The 22,029-nt window shown below is 50.7% G+C and overlaps 6 protein-coding genes across 6 annotated transcripts; 2 read left to right on the top strand and 4 right to left on the bottom strand.

The window, feature by feature from the left end:
• Positions 1-263: 263 nt before the first annotated feature.
• On the bottom strand, positions 264-1,067 carry N0V96_004996 (uncharacterized protein; the record flags this gene model as incomplete). The annotated part of the gene is made up of 2 exons (XM_053198975.2): positions 264-667; positions 1,040-1,067. The coding sequence occupies 2 exons, from the start codon at positions 1,065-1,067 to the stop codon at positions 264-266; spliced, it is 432 nt and encodes a 143-aa protein (XP_053043554.2).
• A 1,623-nt stretch (positions 1,068-2,690) lies between these two features.
• On the bottom strand, positions 2,691-4,053 carry N0V96_004995 (uncharacterized protein; the record flags this gene model as incomplete). The annotated part of the gene is made up of 2 exons (XM_053198974.1): positions 2,691-3,380; positions 3,442-4,053. 2 exons carry the CDS (start codon positions 4,051-4,053, stop codon positions 2,691-2,693), a joined length of 1,302 nt encoding a protein of 433 aa, XP_053043553.1.
• Positions 4,054-6,968: 2,915 nt separating this feature from the next.
• N0V96_004994 (uncharacterized protein) lies at positions 6,969-8,105 on the bottom strand (the record flags this gene model as incomplete). The annotated part of the gene is made up of 4 exons (XM_053198973.2): positions 6,969-7,397; positions 7,456-7,568; positions 7,622-7,808; positions 7,869-8,105. 4 exons carry the CDS (start codon positions 8,103-8,105, stop codon positions 6,969-6,971), a joined length of 966 nt encoding a protein of 321 aa, XP_053043552.2.
• Positions 8,106-11,369: 3,264 nt separating this feature from the next.
• On the top strand, positions 11,370-12,962 carry N0V96_004993 (uncharacterized protein; the record flags this gene model as incomplete). Its single annotated transcript, XM_053198972.2, has 3 exons — positions 11,370-11,603; positions 11,998-12,009; positions 12,528-12,962. 3 exons carry the CDS (start codon positions 11,370-11,372, stop codon positions 12,960-12,962), a joined length of 681 nt encoding a protein of 226 aa, XP_053043551.2.
• A 186-nt stretch (positions 12,963-13,148) lies between these two features.
• Positions 13,149-13,935, bottom strand: N0V96_004992 (uncharacterized protein; the record flags this gene model as incomplete). Its single annotated transcript, XM_053198971.2, has 3 exons — positions 13,149-13,173; positions 13,409-13,786; positions 13,847-13,935. The coding sequence occupies 3 exons, from the start codon at positions 13,933-13,935 to the stop codon at positions 13,149-13,151; spliced, it is 492 nt and encodes a 163-aa protein (XP_053043550.2).
• A 4,271-nt stretch (positions 13,936-18,206) lies between these two features.
• N0V96_004991 (uncharacterized protein) lies at positions 18,207-18,582 on the top strand (the record flags this gene model as incomplete). Its single annotated transcript, XM_053198970.1, has 2 exons — positions 18,207-18,295; positions 18,384-18,582. The coding sequence occupies 2 exons, from the start codon at positions 18,207-18,209 to the stop codon at positions 18,580-18,582; spliced, it is 288 nt and encodes a 95-aa protein (XP_053043549.1).
• Positions 18,583-22,029: the final 3,447 nt, after the last annotated feature.

Raw genomic sequence — 22,029 nt, 5'->3', positions numbered from 1 at the left:
TACGGACGGCTCGATGATAATTCATGAAGGACTGAGAAAACTTTAAGGACAGAATGGTTTAGTTGGTAGAAGTACCAGTAAAATTATAAGAATCAGAATTCCCGAGCCCATGATTACGCTGCTCACCATGCCAAACCCCGAGTAAACCCGCGCCTCCCAAATGCAAAATCAAAACACCAAATCCCAGCATCTAGACGGAGCCTGAGAAAAAAAGTCAAGTACCCGGCCTCTGTTCATCCAAGACTTATCTCGAGCATACTGGCTCAGTTGCACTGGTCCCCAACCTGCACGAAGAACCCGCCCAGCTCAGAAGCCGTGAATGTGACGTTGATATCAACATCCACATCCGCATCATTCGCAACAGCAAACTCGAAAGCCAAACTCTCACGGCACGAGAAGCTGTTGATGACCTGCACGGTATCCTTGACGACAGCGTCGTTGGCCACCTCGAGCGGTCCAAAGCTGCCGACCAGGCTACCCGCGGCGGGACCGTCCAGCGCGCGCACGTTGAGGCGGGCAAAGGCGTCGCCGCCCTGGTCGACGGGGAACCCTTGGCGGAAGGCGCCGACGAGCTGGCATGGCCCGGCGGTGGTGGGGTCGACAGGGAAGGTGAGGACTTTGGTGACGACGGTGCCGGAGCGGAGGTCTGCGACGCCAAAGTTTAGGTCTGTGGGCGCGACGAGGCGGCAGCTTGGGGTGGAGGTTTGGCGGCGCTCGGAGGGGGGTTGAGCGGGCTGTGGCGAGGCCTGCGAGAGCGGTGATGAGGATTGAGGTGAGCTGCATTGTCGGGTTGGTAAGAGTGTTTGTTTTGGTCTAGGTGGTGGGTTGTAGGCTTGAGATGGAGAGTTTGGTATGCTTGTTAGGCTGGAGTTGAAGCTGTTGATGATGGTGTGGATGAGGGGAAGGTATTTTGAAGAAGAGGGAAGTATCCTGATTTATAGACATCTTCTTTTCGTCGTCCTCTTCGTGTTGAAGAGGCCCCTTAGTCCAGCACGATACGTCGGAGGAGGATCATCAGCTGCTGCGCCCGATATCTCACCAGGCAAAGACAAGTTGAGAGACAACATTGCGGCCGATAGAGAGTGAGGGAGATGTCAACAATCCTCCAGCACTCAGCTCTGAGGTATCACAACAGACACCACGAGGCCAACATCCTGGAGTCATCTACCAAGGTAAGGCAAAAGAAACGACTCCGCCTCACTGAAAAGGCCCGCAGAGACTTTGTGTTGTAGCCTTTCCCAGGAAGACTACATCCCACATGATCACGCTGCTGAGATAGCCGTAAGGATAGAATGTCACAGAAAAGATCTACCGGATTTTTCCTTGGCTTACCGTTATTCTTCTTTGCGTATGTTGCCGCTTCGCGGCAAGCGAGGAAACCCGGGCTGAGAATCTCAAGCCCGTCAGCACGCCCTCTCCGCTTGGCGGGTTCGTTGCTCAGCCCTGCTAGATCGAAGCTGACAACGAAAAAAAAAGGCCAGTCATATTCTGCCGAGAATTTGAAGAGGCTACTGTCGGGCTAAGCTTACGAATGTACGCCCCAAGTAACTCAGGTAGCCTGTCTTTCCCCAGATTTGCATGTTCTAAATATAAGCTTAGCACTTTGACAACCTCCACGGGAACATACATTCTCCAAAGTAGGTAATAAGAAGGAAAGGTCTGGCTAATGCCCATCTTCAGCTAGCTCACCAATACCGTGATAGAAAGGCTCAGGGTTCGCGCCCGATTGGATAAAATATTTCGCGGGGGGGGCGGAGCAGGATTTCTCGTGACTTTGGTGTATATACTAAAAAGCTGGGCCCTTTGAAGGATCCCAGTTTTGCGGTGACTTCATTCGGGCCAGTCGAGGGTATTGGGTGTGGGAACGAGGTTTATTGGCGATGAGCTTGAGACATTCTGTCGTCAGCAAAGGCAACAAGGAGAGAAGTCTAGGAATCAAGCTGATGTTTTCTTTCTCGATATAACTTTTGCTTGCCAAGAGCGACGTCTATACGAGCTCACGAGCTCACAAGCTCAAAGAGTGGAAAAGGATGAGTACTTTTTTTTTTCGGAAAGATATCGTAATCAGCGAAGGTACTCAGGGCTGGCGGAAGGATGCGAGGTACCGACCTAGCTGATGAGACTGACAATGCCTTAGTTCATCTGACGATGCGATTTAGGTATTTCGTCGTACTCGTAACATCCTGCTTATTTTCGTATCGGTTCAGGATGGTGAAGGAGACGTATGACGGGTTGCAGCTAGAGAGGCCTCAACTTGTCGCCGATACGTGGTATAAAGTTGTGCCCGAGTTTGGATGATCTAGCTTCAGTCAAACCTTGTAGCTCCCTTCATCTCGTCCATGGGATGAGGTACCCGCCTTCGTCGAGTCGATTCAACCACATCTCACCAGGCTGGGACGTGGCCATCGAGGAGACCCAAGGTCCGTCGCCTTGTCACATTCAACCTGTTCTACCATAGAAATGCAAGATGCGATGTATGCTGCAGGTATCATTGAGTGGCTATGTTGATTACAGCCCGAACAAATTAAAAATCAAGGAACAACACTCAGCAGTTTGCCCACAGTCATCCACACACCGCGCAGCACGGCCTGGATCCGTAAATCGTAGGTAAGTCATCCCCAATTCTCGGAGCCTTGGCGAACGATGGATCGCACTGACCCGTCAACGACCCAAAAGAAGCCTCGCCGCTCCTATGCTCGCTCCTGCTCGCTCAACTTGCTCATCTGGCTAGCCATGCTCAACCCAGTCCCCTTCCTCGTCTCTAGCGCCCTGGACCACCTCTTGTTCTCATGAGCGGGAGGCTTTCCGGACCCGTTTAGTCCGAGAATTTCCATCAACTCGGGTATTTCGGCATGGTCTCGCGTGGAGCGCATGCGGTGGCACCACGTCACTCTCTTCTCCTCCGGCTCAAAGTCGTCGCCGCCCTCTCCGTCGATGCCCTCCTTGTTGTCGATGCTATTCTTCTTGGACGTCATGGCTTCCTCGATCTGCCGCTCGGCGTATGGTGTCGAAACGGGGGTGACGAGCTCGAGGGGTTCAAAGAGGAACTCGCCGCCGACTTGTCTGTGGTCGCCAGATTTTGTGGCCAGACCGCTCTTGACCTGCTTCAGCCCCTGGAATACGCTCTCGGCGGCTGATTTGAGCATGGATTTGCGCATGTAGGCCGGTCGAGCTCCTAGCGCAAGGGTGCGCGTCATGCCCAAGGTGTCGAAGAGACGTCGCGTGGGATCGGTGTAGACGGGGAAGGGGCAGCCCGTCTCATGGAGGTACATTTCGATCAGGCCAGGGTTGCCGCAGCCGACGACGGTAATGAATGTGCTCATGGGAAGACCCAATAGGGCGTCGGGGGTTATCGATTCCGAGAGAGATCGTAGGAATTCCTGGCAATTCTTGACAGGGTTAGCAACGAGAAGAGTCGTGAAGGGTCATTACGAGACTTACGCCGCAGAAGAAGTGGCGGATGAAGATGACGAGGACTCGCCTCGCGACATTGCGACCAGTGTATAAGCTCTTAAATGTATGGCTCTTTCCATGACGGTCTAGCACTACGTAGTTCTCGATCTTCTTCAGAATCTGGGGCGTTGGTAGGTCGTTGTTGGTGGAAATTTCGCCCTCAAAGTCGGCGGGTTTGGTGTTGTCGATTTCTATCGAGGTCGCTGCCGTGTCGGCGCCTTGGGTCGTAGAGGTCCTTGGCGACCTTGTGCTCGTTGTCGTGGCGGTATTGGGTGGTTGTTGTACAGACTGGTCGGTGGGCGGCAGCCCCTCCCTGGCATCTATTGATGCCGGCCGAGGAGGTAGACTAGGCTTCGGTTCGTCCCCCGTCGCATCGTGACCATTCGACGAAGACAGTCCGTTTGTGTCCTCTGTGGCCTTAGGCTCCGAAGCCGCCTTCAACTCCTCCGTTGCTGTTGTTGTTGTAACGTTTGGCTCCGTGACGTGGGTAGCTGTCTCCGTGGAGTCGGATGCATTCTTGGCATCGCCGTTCGTTGGAGCCGGATCGGTGGTGGTGGTGGTGGTGGCCACAGCTGGAGGATCTGACGGCACAGCAGCCATGACGTCGTAACTTGGGTGGGTTTGGGCGATGTTGGGTCGGGACTTTCGAATCGCGCGCAAATAGTGTTCGCTGCGATTTGGGACTTTGGGTAAAACGGACTCGATTATGTATGTCGAGGTTCTGAGACGCCAAAAAAGAAACAGAGCTGGATTTATTTTCTCGATGGCTAAAGACCAGACTAAAGGTAAGGTAAGGTAGACAGACGATGGGTGGTCTGGAAGGAGGCGCAGCAGCTCTCAGTGGCCAGGATTGTACTCGTAATGGCTGAATACCAAGGAACTGGGCGAGAGGCACCCGAGCGGACTGGGGGGAACCAAAGGGGAAGGGGAAAATCACGCCGCACCACCGTGGACGGGTTCTCGAGACTCAGCCAGGCTCCTCCTGCCCACTTCACCTCTTTGCTTCCAGGTCCTCCCTTCAGGTTTTCTTCAACCTTGCAAGTTTGCTATCCAAGCCTCCAACTACCAATTGTTACCAATTACGCCCACCGTGCCACCCCGACGTCGATAGTGGCCGCGCTACTATTAGATGCTGACCATCGCACGGCAAGTAGAAAGCCGTTTTTTGCGCGCGGCTTGCAGCTGGTTGGCGATTGCAGGGTCCAACCTGAGGAAGAGGGGGAAATCAAGATGCGAACGCCACCGCCAACGGATTTCTCAATCGAGTTGGAGATTGACGGCAGTAAACCGGGAATCAGGGGACTAGCAGCAAGTTTGTCTATTGCTCATTTGCCAAGACGCGTTAGGTTACCACGTTACTTTAGTAAGGTACATGTAGCTTCTGCAAATGCTACCCAAATGCCAACGAGAAGACCCTGATCTCGACTTTTGGGTCTTGATTTCTACATCGTGTCTTTGAGTCCCCTGCCACCTGCATCTATCTCCAAGTGTCTGTCCACAAATACTGGACTGCCTGTAGCCCATAGCATAGGCGCATACGCACAAAGAGCACGTCGACTGGTGAGTTGGAGGCCGCTGGCCTTAGCTCCTTTGGAAACGCGTTGTTTCATCCGTGTATGAGGTCATGGTGGAGGGCCAAGGCGGTTGTGCTCATTAAGGTATGGTCAGGTTCCTGGGCTCCAAGGTACGCAGCTGTATTTGAGCCTCATCAAACAAGTGTTGTGTTGATGAAACGTTGAAAGAAGACGTCTACGGAATCGCTTGAAGACACTCATCATTTAATCCTTCAGATATTACAATGAGGCTTCACAAGGTTTGAGGAATAGAAAATTCTCAGAGAATTATTCTGATTATCCAAATGCTTCAATCGAAGACGGATTTACCGATCCACAACCCCTGTCATGTACCGGACATGGGAGAGATGGAGCATCACGGAGGAAACGACAAGGACTCCGGATGAGGAATGGACGGCACTCTGTTACCGGTTTCTCCGCGTATATGTGAATATTTACCCACCTTCACCGTCGCTCACCTGCCGCAGCGCTGGCCTATCCATTACCTTATTGTCCAGAGCATCAGACGTAGAAACAATTTCTTCCTGAAGGCAGAGCCATCTGCACCCTCATTTCCCCGGAATGAACGAAGCAGGGCCACCGGAACTGCCACCGACGTAGACCCTGTAAGTGCGTGCTGCGGACAATTTCTCGAGATTGATGCTATTTTTACTTCTTCAGCCCCAGCAGGAGACCCCGTCCAGGGACCAGACCACGACCGCCCAGCACAGAATCCGCTCCGGGGTCCGGCCCTGCTGCGGACACCAGAGATATCGGTCACAGCGGACTCACCACCGGAGGCGGGGTGAAATGCGCTGTGAGCTTGAGTCTTGCCGACCTTGGATTGGCCAATTCCGGTATCCCACACTGACTTGGGCATGGGAAACAGCACTGAAGTCTCCCATCACTGTCTGTTCCATGCACGAGCCACGCTTCTCTCGCCCAGGAGTTGTTTCTTTCTTCGCAAGCCACGACTCGGCCGGAACCTCAACGGCTCGGTCGACGACCCTCCAAACTGTCATACCTGCAACCTTCAAGTTAAGTCCCGACCTCATCACGGACTTGCTCCGGAGATATTCTCCCATCAGCCATCAGGCCGGAAAAACTCTCTGCCGTCATCTTTCCGCAGGGGCATCCCATCGACCGGACCACCAGGGGACGACTCGTGAAATCTAGCTCCCCTGACTGCCAGAATTCGATGGCATTTCTCGCAAAGATGTCAAGGACGGCGTAACGGGTGCACAGATGACCCCCTCTTCTGGCATACACCTCGCAGGAACCCGATGGGATAGCGCTGGTGCTTTTCGATATGGAGTTTCTCCGAATCCCACCCCAGAAACGCTCACCGAAGCGGCCATGATCAACTGTTTTGCTGAAAGCCAGCCTGGCTGATAATCAATGATATCAAGTTGAACAGTTCTTTTCTCCCCCGAATAGCAAGATCTGGATTGATCCATGGGGGATTGCCAAAGTGTGTATCGTTGTCAGCCCACTGATGTGTACAGCTAGATGGGTTTCCGGTAATAGTCCGATCTGTCTTGGCATATCGTCTAGAATCGGCAATCTCAGGCGCCTTTCTGTATATCGCGCATCTCGAAACAGTTTCCCGCACGAGACCGACTCGCCAATGTTGATATCGGGAGATTCTGACACCTCATTCCTCCATTCTGTCGCTCGGCGGAAACATCTCCAGTGACCGGCAAACCTTGGCAATTTGTCTGTGCCTTGTGTCCACTGGTGCAAAGCCAGTACGGTCGAATTTCACTTCGAGACTTTCAGGAAAGGCGCTTATTCAGTCAGAACCAAAGCGAATCATTTCTTTGCCCTCAACGCTATGTTGCGCATGCCAACGCCAACTCCGAGAACCGACTGTCTTATGTTTCCCCGTCCCTGTGTGTCCCGAATTTCTGGACATCTGTTTTCCCTCAAGTTCCCATCGTTCCCTATCTTGGCTGCTAGCCCTCAAATCCAGTGTGGGTATCCCGGTCTGTCTGTTCGCACCGTCGCCGCGCCTGGCTGCAGAGGTACAATCTCCGTCTCAACTGCGTCGACTTCAGCCTTCTGAGGCAACTCCTGCAACTCTCGCTGTACTCTCCTTTCCTCCTGCTCCTGCAACAGCATCTTCTTGACTCTTCTCATCTTGACATAGATGTATATCGCGAGTGCGATCGTCAGAACGAATGTTGCGCCGAAGACAATGTTCTTAATGGTGTTGTTGCTGTTGTTCGACTTCTTCTCAATCAGGAGGACACCGAGGTAGACGAGAATGATTTGCTTCGGAAGCGTCAAGAACGTCGACACAGCAAAGTGCCAGAACTTCACATCGCATGTCGAAAACACCGCCGTCGAGAAGTGAGACGGAATGACCGAAAATCGAATGATGAAGACAATCTACTAGGTGTCAGTCGCACAGTTCAACCACACGAGCAACCCATGGCAATAAACATACCCAGAATCCGCCGTCGCGAGTCAATCGCGCCAACGCACCATAGTTGAGGTTGGTTCTCTCCAGTTTTTGGGCCTTGCGTCGCAAGGTGTACTTGAAAGCAAACCAGGTTCCGACTGCAGTTCGAGTTAGCGATTTGGTCATACGTAGGGGCTTATGAGCGTCGTACTCTCTCCGATGAAAGTGCCCGCTGCGACAATGGCAAATCCAATCCATAAGCCGTACACTACACCGCACAAAAGAGCCACAATCTCGTGGCCAAAAAGGGGCGGGAACGAGATTAGGACCAAGATGGCGATCGGAATCAAGAACCCTCCGGGTAGCGACCGGACCTTTTCAGAGAAGGGCCTCAATTTCTACAATCGCAGAACGCGTTAGTGAACCATTCTCTTCGCTTTCAGTAAGATGCCACATACTTCAACGACCTCGTCATGGTGAAGGCTGATGAAGACTGTTGCCACAATGATGGCTATGCCCAAAAGGTGAAATGCTGCACGTCGCCCCAAGTCAGTTTCCCCTGTCTTTTCGATGCCGGCTGGATGATTCATACGGATATACTTTGGTGTTAGAAATATCTTCTTCCAGTTCAATGGTCTGTACTCGGTGTCCTCTTCCTTCTCTCCTTGCCGTTGTACGCTTCCCGTTCGGGCCATCTCGACGTCGGGCATGGTAGAAACTGCCGGCGACTGTTGGTGATGGAGATCTGATTGTTCAACAACCCGGCTCCAGCGTCGACGAGAAAATATGCGACCAACACCCATTTTGATGAGAGCGGGCAGAATGATCCAGGGGGGAGGAGAACACGCACATCAAGTAGGGAGACGGCGGGATCTGAAATCAATGCGAAACCGGAAAGCGGAACGCACAGCCACCCCAAAGATCGGCCAAAGGAGGCAATAGTCAGTGCAGTGGTCCAGAATTTCCTCGAGTCGTAACGCTTTATGTCACTGGGTTGTTCCTGGAACATAAGCCTTAATTCTTATTAACGCAGATGCAGGGCTACGGGAAAATCCCCCGCACATCCTCCCCCTTTATAGTACTGCAAATGAGGATGTACCGGGGGAAGGACAAGGAGATCCAAGACGGATTTCGACTGCTCCTCTTTTTTCGCAATGGGAACCTCAACGTCATGTCTAGTGTGAGAGGTTGCGGTTTCGTGCACGGTAGACGTATCACAATACATACGGCCATCACCAACACGTGGCGGGCGGCTCTTTGCGTGTTTCAACACCCGTGGCCGATCACCGACCAACAAGGCGTCGGAGATCCAAAAGACACCGACAACGAAGGACCCCAAGCCAAGTCACCCCCACGCAGCCGCCGCGGCCTTATTTCGATTGCCAAGTTTCATTCAACGACTCGGCGACCACTGCCTATCTGTTTCTCCCAACGTGGTTGGACAACGGGGGGTGTTTAAGCTTGCGGCTGGCCCAAGACAGGACTCAACACCATGTCACCACCATCCGTCGGACACCCAGACAGAACCCCTCCGAGCTATCCGCAGTATAAGCTTGGCCGTTATCTCTTGCCTACAGTGCTACACAGTCGGGCTCTTACGCTTCCCTCATCAAAGTTACATTGATGGGAGAAAACTCTACTTACCCCAGAACCTAATGCCTTTGCTGGACCTGACACTCGAAGATCAAGCCGGCTAGTCTCCCGGTGGTCCTGGCGGGAGGTTTAATCGCACGGGATTCCGCAGTCAGTCAAACTTGGGGCTACAGTAAGCATCTTTTCAGCTCGAATGTGACTTTCCTCACCTCTGTAAGCCCATTATTGGTCTCATCCTATGGCATCCGACATTCTGGGAGACGGATGGCTGGCATTATGTACACGAGCTCTGGGTCATCTTTGCCGGCCATGAGCCCTTTCAACCAGAGTGTCAGAACACACCTTTTTGGATGTTTTCCTCCAATGAAGCGCGAGCCCGAGCCTTAAAGTGGCTTCGAGACCTGCGGCCGTTGTGCTGTCGGATAACGTTCAGCCCAGCAGCTCTTTGCTTTCCTGCATGGTCAGATAGGAATTTTGTTTTTCCACAAAGTTCTTCGCGATCGGTAAGAGTGCAGGATTGACATGCACATCTTCCGGGCACTGTCATCCTTGCTTCCATTCCCCCGCTCTTTCTAGGAACTTGGATATCATCCATATGCCAGGAGAAAGCCAAAATAGCTTATTTATGCTGCTTGGAAGCTGTTTCTGCCTCAGCGGACCCTGCTTCTCTCGATGACAGCCTTTTTGCGTCTCAGCGAGCACGTCATGACTGCAAAAGTCTGAGCAGGAGCTATCATTCTCGTGTCTCCTCTGATCCCAGCTGGTCGGAACGCGAGGACGAGCTCCATGAGCTCTCGAGTAGGTAGATGCTTTCGTGTGTTTCCCGCACTCTGGGTACTCTTCAAGGCGCAAAGACTTTGGAAAGGTGCAGTGCTTCTGCGGTAGACATGCAGACTGCAAGAAAGCTTATCATGTACACAAGGACGAAAGGAAGGCAAGCCCACGTCCAACGTACGCCAAGAACATCCGAGCCACCAAGAAGCTCACACCAAAGTAAGCAAGCAGTTCGGCCCCCGGCCGACGGGCCGCTCTCTTAGCGTTGCAGGTGTGGCTTTTCGTTTCCCCCCTTTGATGTGGCAAACATGAATACGGGTGGCTGCTGTGGCTTGGCGTCTGGTAGTGTGGAATGCGAATTTGAGGAGGTTGCGAGACACCGTGGAGCTTGACAGCTCTTGTCTTCTCAGCCTTTTTTTTTTTCTTTTTGGTGTTTTTGTGCCTATTCAGCTTCAGCTTCGTTCAGCTCTGTGTCAGAATGACCCGGATCATTTCCAACTTCGTTCACCGTACCCACGCGCTAGTCGCAGGCCTGTCGTCGCGTAGAAGCTACGGTGTGAAGTCTTTTCCGGCTCCCTAGCGATCTGAAGGGGAGATCATCCCGCTTTTGACTTGTCACAGTGGCTCGCTTGTCTGCTTGCCGTTGCCGTTGGGCAGCTTGTTACGTGATGTAAGTCTAAACGAGGAGATCATCTGGGCTCGGCGTCGTCGGCGGCGGCTACACCCGCATGCCAACTTATTAGTTCGTGTCTTGGCCTCCGCTAGAGAGACATTTGGCCTCTACCTACTTCCACGTTGAGGCCGTTTCCGGCGCAGGGCCTATATTTCAGGGTTCCGTGTCTTACATTCCATGGGTACTTCATCCAAAGCTTGCTTCGGTCATACGTTGTCACTTGGGCATACTGTTGAGAGACAGCGGACGTAGCTGTGGAAACTCCGCGTTCTTGTTTCAATGTGGGTCTGGTAATCTACGCCATGAGGCGATATGGATTTGAAGCTTTGCGGGGCCAGATATGGGATTGAACTCTTGGCATACCGGTTCCATGCAAAGAGGGCGTTGTGAGGCTACTCGCCGTGTGTGATAGTTATGAGTTGTTACACTAACCTGTTATCCATATACCTGACTCGTCAGTTATTGTCACGTCCGGACCCAATAACACCCGCCTCGAGCAGAGGAAGATTCTCGTTCTCGTGAGCCTTGCCGATCATGAAAATCTTGTGATGAAGTTGGGAGCCACAACTGTCCTCTGCGAGATCGTCAGATTTTGGCTTGCGGATCTTCGCCTCGGAAGTCAGCTGCCAAGAGGATGAACCGAGAGAGGGAGAAGGAGGACGCCAAGATGTTGTATGATTTCCTGAACATGCTGGAGATATAGACGGGCTTGGGGAAGATCTTTTGTCATTGATGAGCTCGGGGGAGAATCTATAAAGACCAACAGTCGGAGGTCCTTCTTGATCCATATCTCTAGACTTCCAAACTCACAAGTTGTATCATCATTATATCCATCAACCAACCTCTGCTTTCGCTTACCTGCTTTATTCCACAAATTTCGGTCTTCTCAAATTAACTAGGCATCCACATCTCGTCAAAAATGCACTTCTCAAAGACCCTCCTCTCCCTCGTCGCCCTGTTCATCTCCTCAACGACAATCTTCGCAAACCCCATCGCCCAGCCGGCGGCGCCGGCAGCGGCAGCAGGACAACTCGAGGACCGTAATATCCTCTCTGCAGAAGAGACCGAAACCGTCAAGCGCGCCGCAGAGATCCTTGAGACTCGTCAGGGGTGGACGTGTTCGTTCTTGGGCGATAAGGCGTGTCAGGTCAAGGTAATGTTTTCAAAGCGGATCTTCACGACCCGTTCATAAAATTTGTTGACGATTTTGTTGTAGTGTTTCGGTTTGAAGGGAACTGGTGGATATTGCAACTCCAAGAAGTAAGTTCCCACCCGCCCAGGTTTGCGTGCTGTGTTCTTGATGGTTATTGACTTTTTTGATAGTGTTTGCACTTGCCACGCTTGAGTTTATACACTTTGGGTCTTTTGGGCTGGCGAGGGGGTGGGGGTGGGATATGGATGCTTTTCAAAAGCTTGAGTTCAGGGACTATATGTGGAGAGGGAAATTTTGGACGAGAGTATGGAAGTAGTATGACTAGATTTCGAGAACTAAGAACCCCTTCGCCAGTCAGCCAGAATGGGCCACATCCTGACCTTGTTGGTGCTAGGTGGCCTACAAGGTAGCCCAAAGGATCTCACGAGTCACACTCAAGTCAATATAGTAAACTTAAGAATAAGTTAAAGGGAGCTTTTGGGCCATGGAGTCGTACTTGTGACTCATCGAATCATTTTTCTTCGATAACAAGGTACCTAAGACCGGTAGTCGAAGGCAGTTCTCTTTCGCTACCACGGAACTGGAGAGTCAAGAATTGCCCACACGAACGGATTAGTCTTTTAGGTCAAGGGAGCTTTTCTCTTAAGCTTTTCTATTCATTTGGTAAACTAATTCTTACTGTGCATAAGGTAGAAAGCATTCGGAGACATACTCAGGTGCGAGTAGATTATCAAGCCTCAGCCTGCGTTGGAGTTCCTAAACAGAACGGCGTTCTACATACGACAACATCTCTCTCACGAAGCTTTACCAGTCACCAAGCCATTCATCAGAAAAAAAGCGGCATAAACCACAAGAACGATGTCTCAGAATCCCACTTCAAACTCACCGGCTGAAAGCGTAGCATCCCCATTTGGTTACTTGGAGAAATACGGACATCTCGCACCTACCCGCGAGAAGCCCGCTCACGACTTCGACGACCTAGAAGAATCTCTCTCTGTTCAAATCAACGATAAATATATCAACTGCTTCAGACTCGTGGCCTCGGGTAAAAACACCACAGGCACCGGATGCGGCCTCCGTATACATGCATTCACCAACGATTCGGAATGCAAAGACATCGCCATGAAAGGGAAACGGGAGGATGTCCAGGTCACTGCCGCGCCGAAAGACAAGCTCGCGGATGAGGTCACTGGCGAGATCATGGCTATTTCGCTGGGGAACCAGGGATGTATTGTCATTCTGGTGTATTTCAAGAAAGCTGACTTGGGCTTGGTTGGGGATGATGAGTGGGTAAAGGTCTTGTTGGATGCGGAGTACAAAGAGGATGTGATTCCGCAATGGGAGGACTTGGAGGAGTGAGTTGAGCTGTGAGAAAGTAGCAACCGGTGGGCAGGTATAAAACTTCCGAACGCCATGCTCAAGTCATAGCTGACTAAACGGGCAGACGTCGATGTGAAATTGGACCGTGGAGGCGGATACCGACTTGGACCCAGGGACGTGTACTTTGGAAGAAGCATGTACTATTGATCCAACATGTACAAAATCCTACACCAGTTGAGTAAGAACGCAACTTGAAAGACTTATAAACCCCTAGCTTCCCCCGAAAGTCTGCTAGATCTCCCGTCGAAGACATCTCCTCGGTGCCACTTTCTGATGTCTTCCTCCGTAACCGGGCCCCCATGATGAACTTGGATATCGTGCCTGACGCATATTCCAACACGTTCCTTGCCATCATCCACATCCGCTTTGCTGTGCTGGAGATCATCCATCCCATACAATTCGTCCGTCGAACCTTGCCAGCTAACCCGTCCCCGAGCCGTTCAGATGACCCCTCGAGATCGAGCGTGTTATTGGCGGGGGCGGCTCGCTTGCGGTTACTCGCTTTACCGATGGTCAGAGCGTGTACTTTGCTGGACCTCTTTGTAGACGAGTCTTTGCCGCTGGATTTGCCACGCGAGGTGGAGTAATGATGTCCCGATTTCACAACGCTCACGACGCCGCCAAAGAAGCGCCTGAAGAGAGACGCACAGGGCGGCAGGCAGGCGCCGATGATGTCGAGGCAGACTTCGGCGGCCGATGCCGTGTAGGGGAAGACGGTTGTCTGGCTGACGTTGTGCGCTACATCGGGCACCGGACGGAAGATCCAGAAGAGAAGCGGTCGGGAAATGGAGATAAGGATGACGCTGGCCAAAGTCAGTAATTACCTCAGAGTCAGAGGTAGCTTGATGAAGGCGTTCCCATACCTCCCGCCGATCAAGAAGATGCCTGTGAGTGCCGCCTTCTTAGTCCGTCGCATCTGAAGCCTCCATATCTCGGTGATGGGAAGGACCATGGCTATGATGTCGAAGAGGATGTTCGGGAATAGAATCCCTACTTTGCTGATTCCCATACAGGTACCCTGAAGGGACTTGTCCCAGTGGTACTCTACAGGCAAACAAGAGAAAGCTGTGGGTTGTGCAAGAGTATCAGTACTGTCTTTCGCCCGGCGATGGAAACTGATCACTGAGGTCGGAAACTAAGGAAGTATGAAGACGTCTTCACTAGATAATCACTTACTGCTGACTAAAATCACAGCGATGAGCCATAGCAAGATTGCAATTGTTGTTCCCCAAACCCAGCACCGCAACACCTTTGAGGCTGAGAAAAGACGGTAGTACATGGCGAGGACTGCTATCTTGGCGGCCGAGCATGCTACGCAGTGTATAATGTCGATGGCCAGAATACACTGGACTTCGCGTGTCAGTCATTTGAGACTGGGTAGTTGAGAATGGCAAAGAGTACTTGCCTTGAACAGAGGGGCCGTGCCGCCAGGTTGATTTTCCATAACACCTTGGATATTGGTCCCAAGACCGAGTGGGACAGCTAGACTAGAGCCTTAGCTTTGTTGCCTCGAAGATCATCGGGATAATCTTACCGGCAAGTTCAATAGCAAGCAAGGCGTGATTTGCCAACTTTTAGACTTTGAGTCAGTTTGTCCCACTTTGCGCCATGTCTCATGTTATTTCGACGTGAGCTGTGACGAGTACTTACCAACGCTATCAATGAAATATGAACATCTGCTGTCCATATCGCATGTGGTGTCCGCCATGAGGCGTAGAGTCTGAACAAGAAGAGAAGAGTGGCCACGAAACTCAGTACTCCGTGTGAGATGGTTAGGATGCCGGAGATGTCGTGGTCCGAGTGGTATGCGATGGAAACCATTGTGCCAGTGGGAGTCCTAACAAATTGAATGCAGGAACATCTGGTCACACGAAGTGAGAAAGGTGAATGCGGCTTGCCGTCTGGGCTTCGTCCATCTTTCGTCCGAGCACCGGGAATGTGCTTTGCAGATATAAGACGAAGATAAAGGAAATTCTCTTGCGGCCGAGAAGTTGATGTAATCGGACCTTGTGCCTGCCTCTGGGTGTGCGACAGGGGTAATATGCATCCTGTTAGCAAACAAGCGAAATAGTGTTGGTGTTGGTGCCGGTGCATGAAGTGCTCTGGTTGGATGTCGCCATCAGGACATGGATCAATATGCCGAACTAAGTTACTAAACCGTTGGATCGCCGGTGGCAGTTGGTTAGGAGGCAAATATCTGCGATGATTGCTGCCCTCTTGCCTCGCTCTCAGATTCCCTATCTAGATGATATTGTCGCGGGTTTGCTGGGGCTCAAATTGATTTCTGACATTGAATCGCACTTGATGGCCAGATGGACAAGAGAATCGAGAATGAGGGGCTATCAGCCGCTGATGGAGTTGGGGAAGCTAAGAGTGGCAAGTTGCAACACTTTTGCAGCAGACAATGAGACATACGAGGAGCCGCGTCTGAATAAGAAAGCTTTGGCGCCCCAGAGTCCCGGGCTAGACCTGTCCGAGGAGGCCATCGTCGTCAGACCTTTCCGTGCCTCATGCATGAACCAGGGGATGCGTCCAATGAACTTCGATTCCCACTTTCCCGCCATCTTGGCAAAACGAATGGTCACTCGAAAACGTGGCAGGCTCGATGTGCCGGTACCACAAACATGAGCTGCCACTCCCACCTAATGCTACCTTACCATCGAAATTTTCGATACAATTCTTGACTGGTTCCTCAGCCTTGGGATCCCTCAGTCTTGGAACGATCGCTTCCATTTCCCCGCTCAAATCTGATTGCATGTTCGCTCACTGTTGATGTGTTTGCTAGAATAAACCGTCAATGGCGCGTTACCCCCTTGATATCTCGGAGCAGAGCCCAAAACGTGTTTTGCATAACATCTTGGCCACTTTAGACGATAACGACAAACACAATCATTTTCAAGTTCTCTACAGATACATCATCAGCAGGAACACGTCCTCAAGCATCCCAAGTCTTGTGTAGTTTCTATTATTGATAGTCTGACAGACATGGATGCAGCAGGCAAGGATTGGTGCAGCAAGCAATGGGCCTAGATTCCCAGCAATAGATCCTTCCTTCTCGAGGAACTCCAAGAAGAAAAGAAAATCATGTTTTCTTTTTCTTAGAGGAAAGAAAAAGTGGGTCACGCAGTGGACCGCGAGCATCGATCAATGAGATACCCGGATAGTGCCCGTCAAGCTTCGCCGAGGTAATCACTAACTCGGGCATCTCGATTCGTGGTCGGTGCTGGAGCAGGTAGCTTTGGTTCGCCGGGATGTTTTTCGTTTCATTTGAAGCCCTTGTTGTCAGTCCAAAGATATCAAGGTAGCAGGCAGCAGCATTCGTCTAGTTGCTAGGCAGATGCTATTCTACCGAGCACCTTTGAAGAAGGATTGGGTTCGCAAACGTTGACTTCTTCCCGACCTGATCTATTTCTTGGTCAACTTTTGCTCTCAACTAAAGCTCTCAGAACCGTGTAGTTGAGACCGCTTGTCTGCAGCTCCCTACAAACAGATTGGTCTTGGAGTTGAATATCAAACTCTTGTAGACATGGCTCTCTGTTTTCGTCAGCTTTCCATTGCTCCTAACGAGAACGGCTTAAATAGACCGAGGAGAGGGTAAAGAGTGTTCTTGTGAGATCTCCGTACACGGGACCCAGTGACTGTGAGATCTGGGAATGAAGCAGCAAGACATGTCGAAGCAGCTCTTATAACACCAAATATCCCTTTGTCTAATCTCGTCGTAGGTACAAGGAATGAGCCAACTTTTCAACTAGAAGCCGCTATAGTTAACCAAAGAGCTCTGGGGTAATCCAGGCAGTACCAATCCTTTACAGCTGTTTTGTTCATTATTCTGGCTGTGACTCTTGAGCTGTATTCCTACTTCCTGGGTACTTACAGATGCAAATTCTTTTCTTCCAAGATGATTTACCAATCAAATCTGTCTCAAGAATACTTACATCCTGTCGACTTTTGAGATGCAAAAGCAACTGGCCTCGTACACTCCCATCCTATGTCAAGACAGACAAATGCAATCTCTATCTGTCTCTGCAACTATGTGTTTGGACGGCCTTCAGTAGTGATGACAGACATACTTTCATATGCTTCTCTAATTATTATGTCCCCTAATTATACGAGTAATGCTCCTAGCCTCGAAAGGTGGGGGGAAAGTATACAGTCGATCAGCGTCACATTTATAGAGGGCAGCAAAGACTTTGGGAACCGACGCTCAATAGGTAGCCAACGAAAATATCGTTGAACAGCCCAGACATCAAGATGTCTCTCTTTCTACTCAGCGTCGTTAGACGTCGCATCCTGATCAAGCAAGATACCGTGCACCATCTACCAAAAGGTCTGAAACCGCGACCTGGCTGTCGAGTTGGTACTCTAACTAGCCGGACATCGTTTATGACAGTATTAGAAGACCCTCTAGTTTTTCTAGCCTAAGGGTCTGCTTCTACAAGAAGCAGCACATTACAAGCTATTCTTTCAGAGGCCATGTGGAAATCATGAAGACAAACAGCGCTTCTAGTACCACGCCTCCTTGATCGTCCTGCTCATGACTCGTACTCTCAACCTGCTCTTTCCTTATGAACGATGTTTTGCCATGTTAGTACTTATTTTCCTTGGAGACAGACTACTTCATCCAAAGGAATCATGAATTTCCGAACCTTCAACCTGGAGACCGCAACTTACATCTTCATAATTAGCCGATTACCACTTATCAACGGTTCGCGCTGAAGTTGAGCAATCCGATGGCCGAGCTAAACTGAGTCGTCGCCGGGCTGACACGACAAGGATAAGCTTCTGAAACTAAGATTGCGCATTCTATTATACTCTGCTTATTCCCCACTACTTGTGGCAGTGAGAATGTTCCCGTACAAACAAGCCACTTAAGGTTCACAATTGGATGAACCGGCGCCAAGTTATTTTTGATGTCGGATTCCCCGGGAATTGGGCCCAGGATTCTGCTGCCAGGAAGCCTACCATTCGGCAATAGCATGAAAACAATATGCAGTCAAGGAGCATAGCCTCCACTCCAGGCCTGTATGCGTGAAAGTCAAAGACTGAATGATCGACAAATCCGACGGTCTCGGTTTAGTGTACTCTTGGTATAAGAGCCTATGGGACACGCACTTGTGTCGTAGTTCCAATTTGTTCTGCATCAACTACGTGTCACTCGTTCTTTTTTTCCCTTCCGTAATCAACAAAGTACCTGTCTTCTCATCTTAAGAAACATTCATCAAAATGCGTGCCTTCACCGTCGCTGCTGCTCTCCTGGTTGCCGGAGCCCAGGCTGCCCCTGCTCTTGAGAGCCGTCAGATCATCTACGGATGGTAAGTCACGGTGTCCCCGAAGCCACATAACTCAGCGATTGTATCGCGAGGGGCTCAAGTCCTGCGCCGGGCTAACAGCAATTGATAGCTACTTCTCCGGAGATGGCATTGTCAACCAATACGTCAGCGTTGGCCACGACATCGACGTGACCGGCACCAGTGGCAAGAGCTATCACATTGACTGCGGTACCACTTCGGGACAAATCGTCCCTGACGTCTTCGCGAAGTGCACTGTGGACGGCAAGAAGCCGGATGGCATCACCGCCAACGAGTCCGACAAGAAGTAAGTTACACAATGCACGCAATATTGAAGATAAGAGCTAACCGATCACTTCTTAGCGCAATCAACTGCCCCATCTCCTAGATTTTCACCTGCCTCATTTGAAGCATAGTTCGAGTATTAGATTTTAATCAATAATTGGTCGAATCGACCTGGATAAATCATTCATGCTTCCAATCAAGTCCCGAATCATCTGAGATGCCTTGATCTACGCCGTACACGAGTTGGGGTGTATCCTTTTTTGGACTGACCTATTATACCCTCACCTCTGCCAGATGTTCTAGGCTCTGGTTAACCGAGTATAACAAAGTGGTATTCTGCAAGTTGCTAGAGTCGGCCACGACTCTGGGGCAAAGGGGCTGTGTGTTACTACTAAATACTTAAATCGAGGTTGATCAATCATCGTTGTGATGGCAGCGTTCGACTTGTTGTGTATCCATACCACATCACTTAGGAATGAAGTAAGTCGATGATACAGAAGGGTCATACGCCCAGAAGCCAAACACCCAACTTACGTAGAATAATACGATGACTAGGTACTAACTGCACATTAAGTTGAATAGATCAAGCCTGCGCTAGTGATAGTTGAGTAAAGTGGTTTCATAGACGCGTGGTTAAGTGATTATTTGACAACTTCCAGTCATTTTGTTATTTTTCGCTGCATGCCATCGATTGCTGACTCATTTCAGAGAATGGGAAGCTTCACGTATCTGACCAGTGGCTGTACTCACAATTACCGTAGCTGTTGATAACGCGAGAAGCCTGCCATGCATCCATGAATGCACTCTTATGTACGATTCAGAAGCTCCAAGCTGGGTAGCTAGTCATCATCACAACTATTGACATCTTTACATGTAGGCGTCTGATGGGATAGGAATAATGGATAACCATGGGGAATATCCATGTGTCAAAATCCCCATCAGAAGATTTATCAAGTACCTGCAAGCGAACACGGTGAACGAACACGGGGAGCTACCCCCTAGATCCTAGCATCAATGCGGATCTCGGGCCTCTCTGATGGCTTTGACGTTGACAGCACAAGGGTATCCCACAGAAGCCTTGGCCGGAGTACATGAACGATGACACGAGCACAAGTAAACATCAGACGCATCTGCCCAATCGCCAACAGAGAACAGACCGAGGAAACACGAGACCTAGCCATACAGGGCTCAGAAGGCGATGGAGAGTCGGCAAGGTCCGACACAGTCGGTTTTGGGCCGAAGTTCATCGCCGCTAAGGTGCAGCTCTTCGATTACCCGTTTGGTCAATTGGCCTATATTCGGTTGTAAAGCCGAAAACCAGACAGAAATCACAGCCCATCTCCCACGGCTGAGATGATCCGCCTTGCAGGACGCGCAACACATGTCAGAGATAACCGTATTTTGCTGACAGGTCGTCCGTAGTGCGGCAAGCCCTTTTGAAACTACCGCAGCCAGCATTCTTATGCGGTGCAGTCTAAGATCACCGTCTTCCATCACCTCCACTCTGCCGATGTCAAGTTAAGGGGACTGCCTCCGCTGTCTTCTTCCCGGATACGGAGGCCCGCTCTCCTTTCAAGTATCCACGGTTGGCTTTGCCGCGTCCGATTCAACTCCCCGTTATACGTCACAACCGCTCGGCAGGTCCAGAGCGTCTGTCTAGGAGGATTATGCATTCTTTTATGTTCTCATTAGCATGAGGCATTGGAGTTTATCAGCATCGAGTCAACGGCGGCGCGTCATCGACACAACGCATACAAGTGATGCAGAGAATCTAGAATCTGCACTACATCCGACTTCAGTCTTGACTAGTGCTCTAGAACAACTATTACCTCCCCGTTACTTTTCTTATCGCAGAATATCAACGAAGAACTCGAAGCGACCGACTCGAAAAGTACTCAACATAACTCAGCGATCCTTATAGCATTTCGGCAACAACATAGCACGGGAACAGTCCGATCTCTAGACTTCGACGATGATTGTCCAAAAAACATGGCCGCAATACATCGCGGTGCGTCTGCTAATCATCATGATGAGGGACTTGGGACTTCTGGGCCTGACATACTTCTACGTCGTATTTGCTTTGGGCGGCGTCAAGGCTATTGCCCATCCAGTTTCCATCTTCATCGAAGTCATTGCCGCCATCGAAATTCTCTTTTACTTGCTCTTCTTCCTACCATACAAACGGTACCTGCAAACTTACAAGCCGTATACTCCTGCTCGAATGAGTCGATCACAGCGCGCCCGACTGTTCTCCAAGGCCTTGAGTCTCGTCCCAGATGGCGAGGAATTCGTTCGCATGTGGATGCTCAATGCACATATGGAGGATATACGCCGCGAAAACCTCAAAGATTGGTTACTATGGGCCTTGTTTGAACAGGACAACACAGCCGGTCGCCCTTCCAAGGAAGTTGAAGCCGAACTCGAAGGGTACATTGACGATACCGAAGAAAAGTTTGGGATCAAATTACGCCCGGGAAGAGGAAATGCTGAAGCCCTGAAACTCGCCTTCGACCCTGTAATCATCCAACATCGAAGTTTGCTCTATTATATGGTGAGTTGCTTGCAACCGTTCTTTCCTTTAAAATCGGCAGCGGCACATGCGTCGTTAGCACAATCTACTTTTGACACCCTTGGACTCGTCGAAGTACCTTCACTGACCAAATTGTTTCCTAGGTCATTGGACTTTTCGATAATTTGATGGCCTTGTATCTTCTTACCCAAGGCTATCGCTACTACAAACAATCATTCTCAACCTTCTTCAAAGTTTTCCCGGTTCGATTCATCAATCTCTTCCCTTTCAAACAGTCCGCAGCGAGTAAAATGTCTTACTGGTATCGACCTCATAAGTCAGCAACACAACGTCCTGTCGTTTTTATACATGGCCTAGGTGTCGGCTTGATCCCTTACATGTTTTGGCTCAACACAATTCCCAAGGACGTCGGAATCCTTGCAGTCGAGATGCTGCCAATTTCTTCCCGTGTCACTACGTGGCCATTGCCATCAACACCCGAACTCTGCGAGATGATTGCAAAGTGTGTGGCACAGCAGAGAGCTTCGCAACCAGCGCCTGGAGTCGGAGAAAGGGGAGCATGGGATGACTTTGTTCTTATCGGTAACAGCTACGGAACTTTGTTGATGGGCCAACTACTACAAAGAGCAGATTTCGCTCCGCGGGTTGCGGCATCAATCTTGATCGACCCAGTGTCATTGCTCCTTCATCTCCCAGACGTCGCTTTCAACTTTACTCGCAGGGAGCCTACACCCTCGATCCGCGGAAGAACGGGACACGGCAATGAATGGGAAATATGGTGGGCAAGTGCAACCGACGCCGGTACAGCATATACACTTGCTCGAAGGCTCTGCTGGCGGGAATCTCTCATGTGGCGCGAGATGCTCACTCCAAGCCTACGAAATGTTGAGGCTGGATACTACGCGTCTGGCTCGCCAGAAGAAATTGCGATATTTGGCAATGG

The sequence above is a fragment of the Colletotrichum fioriniae genome (genome assembly GCF_027942845.1).
Source record: "Colletotrichum fioriniae strain IMI 355084 chromosome Unknown scaffold_5, whole genome shotgun sequence".
NCBI lineage: Eukaryota > Fungi > Ascomycota > Sordariomycetes > Glomerellales > Glomerellaceae > Colletotrichum > Colletotrichum fioriniae.
Note: the sequence above shows the minus strand (reverse complement) of the source record. Positions and strands in the feature narration are given on the sequence as shown.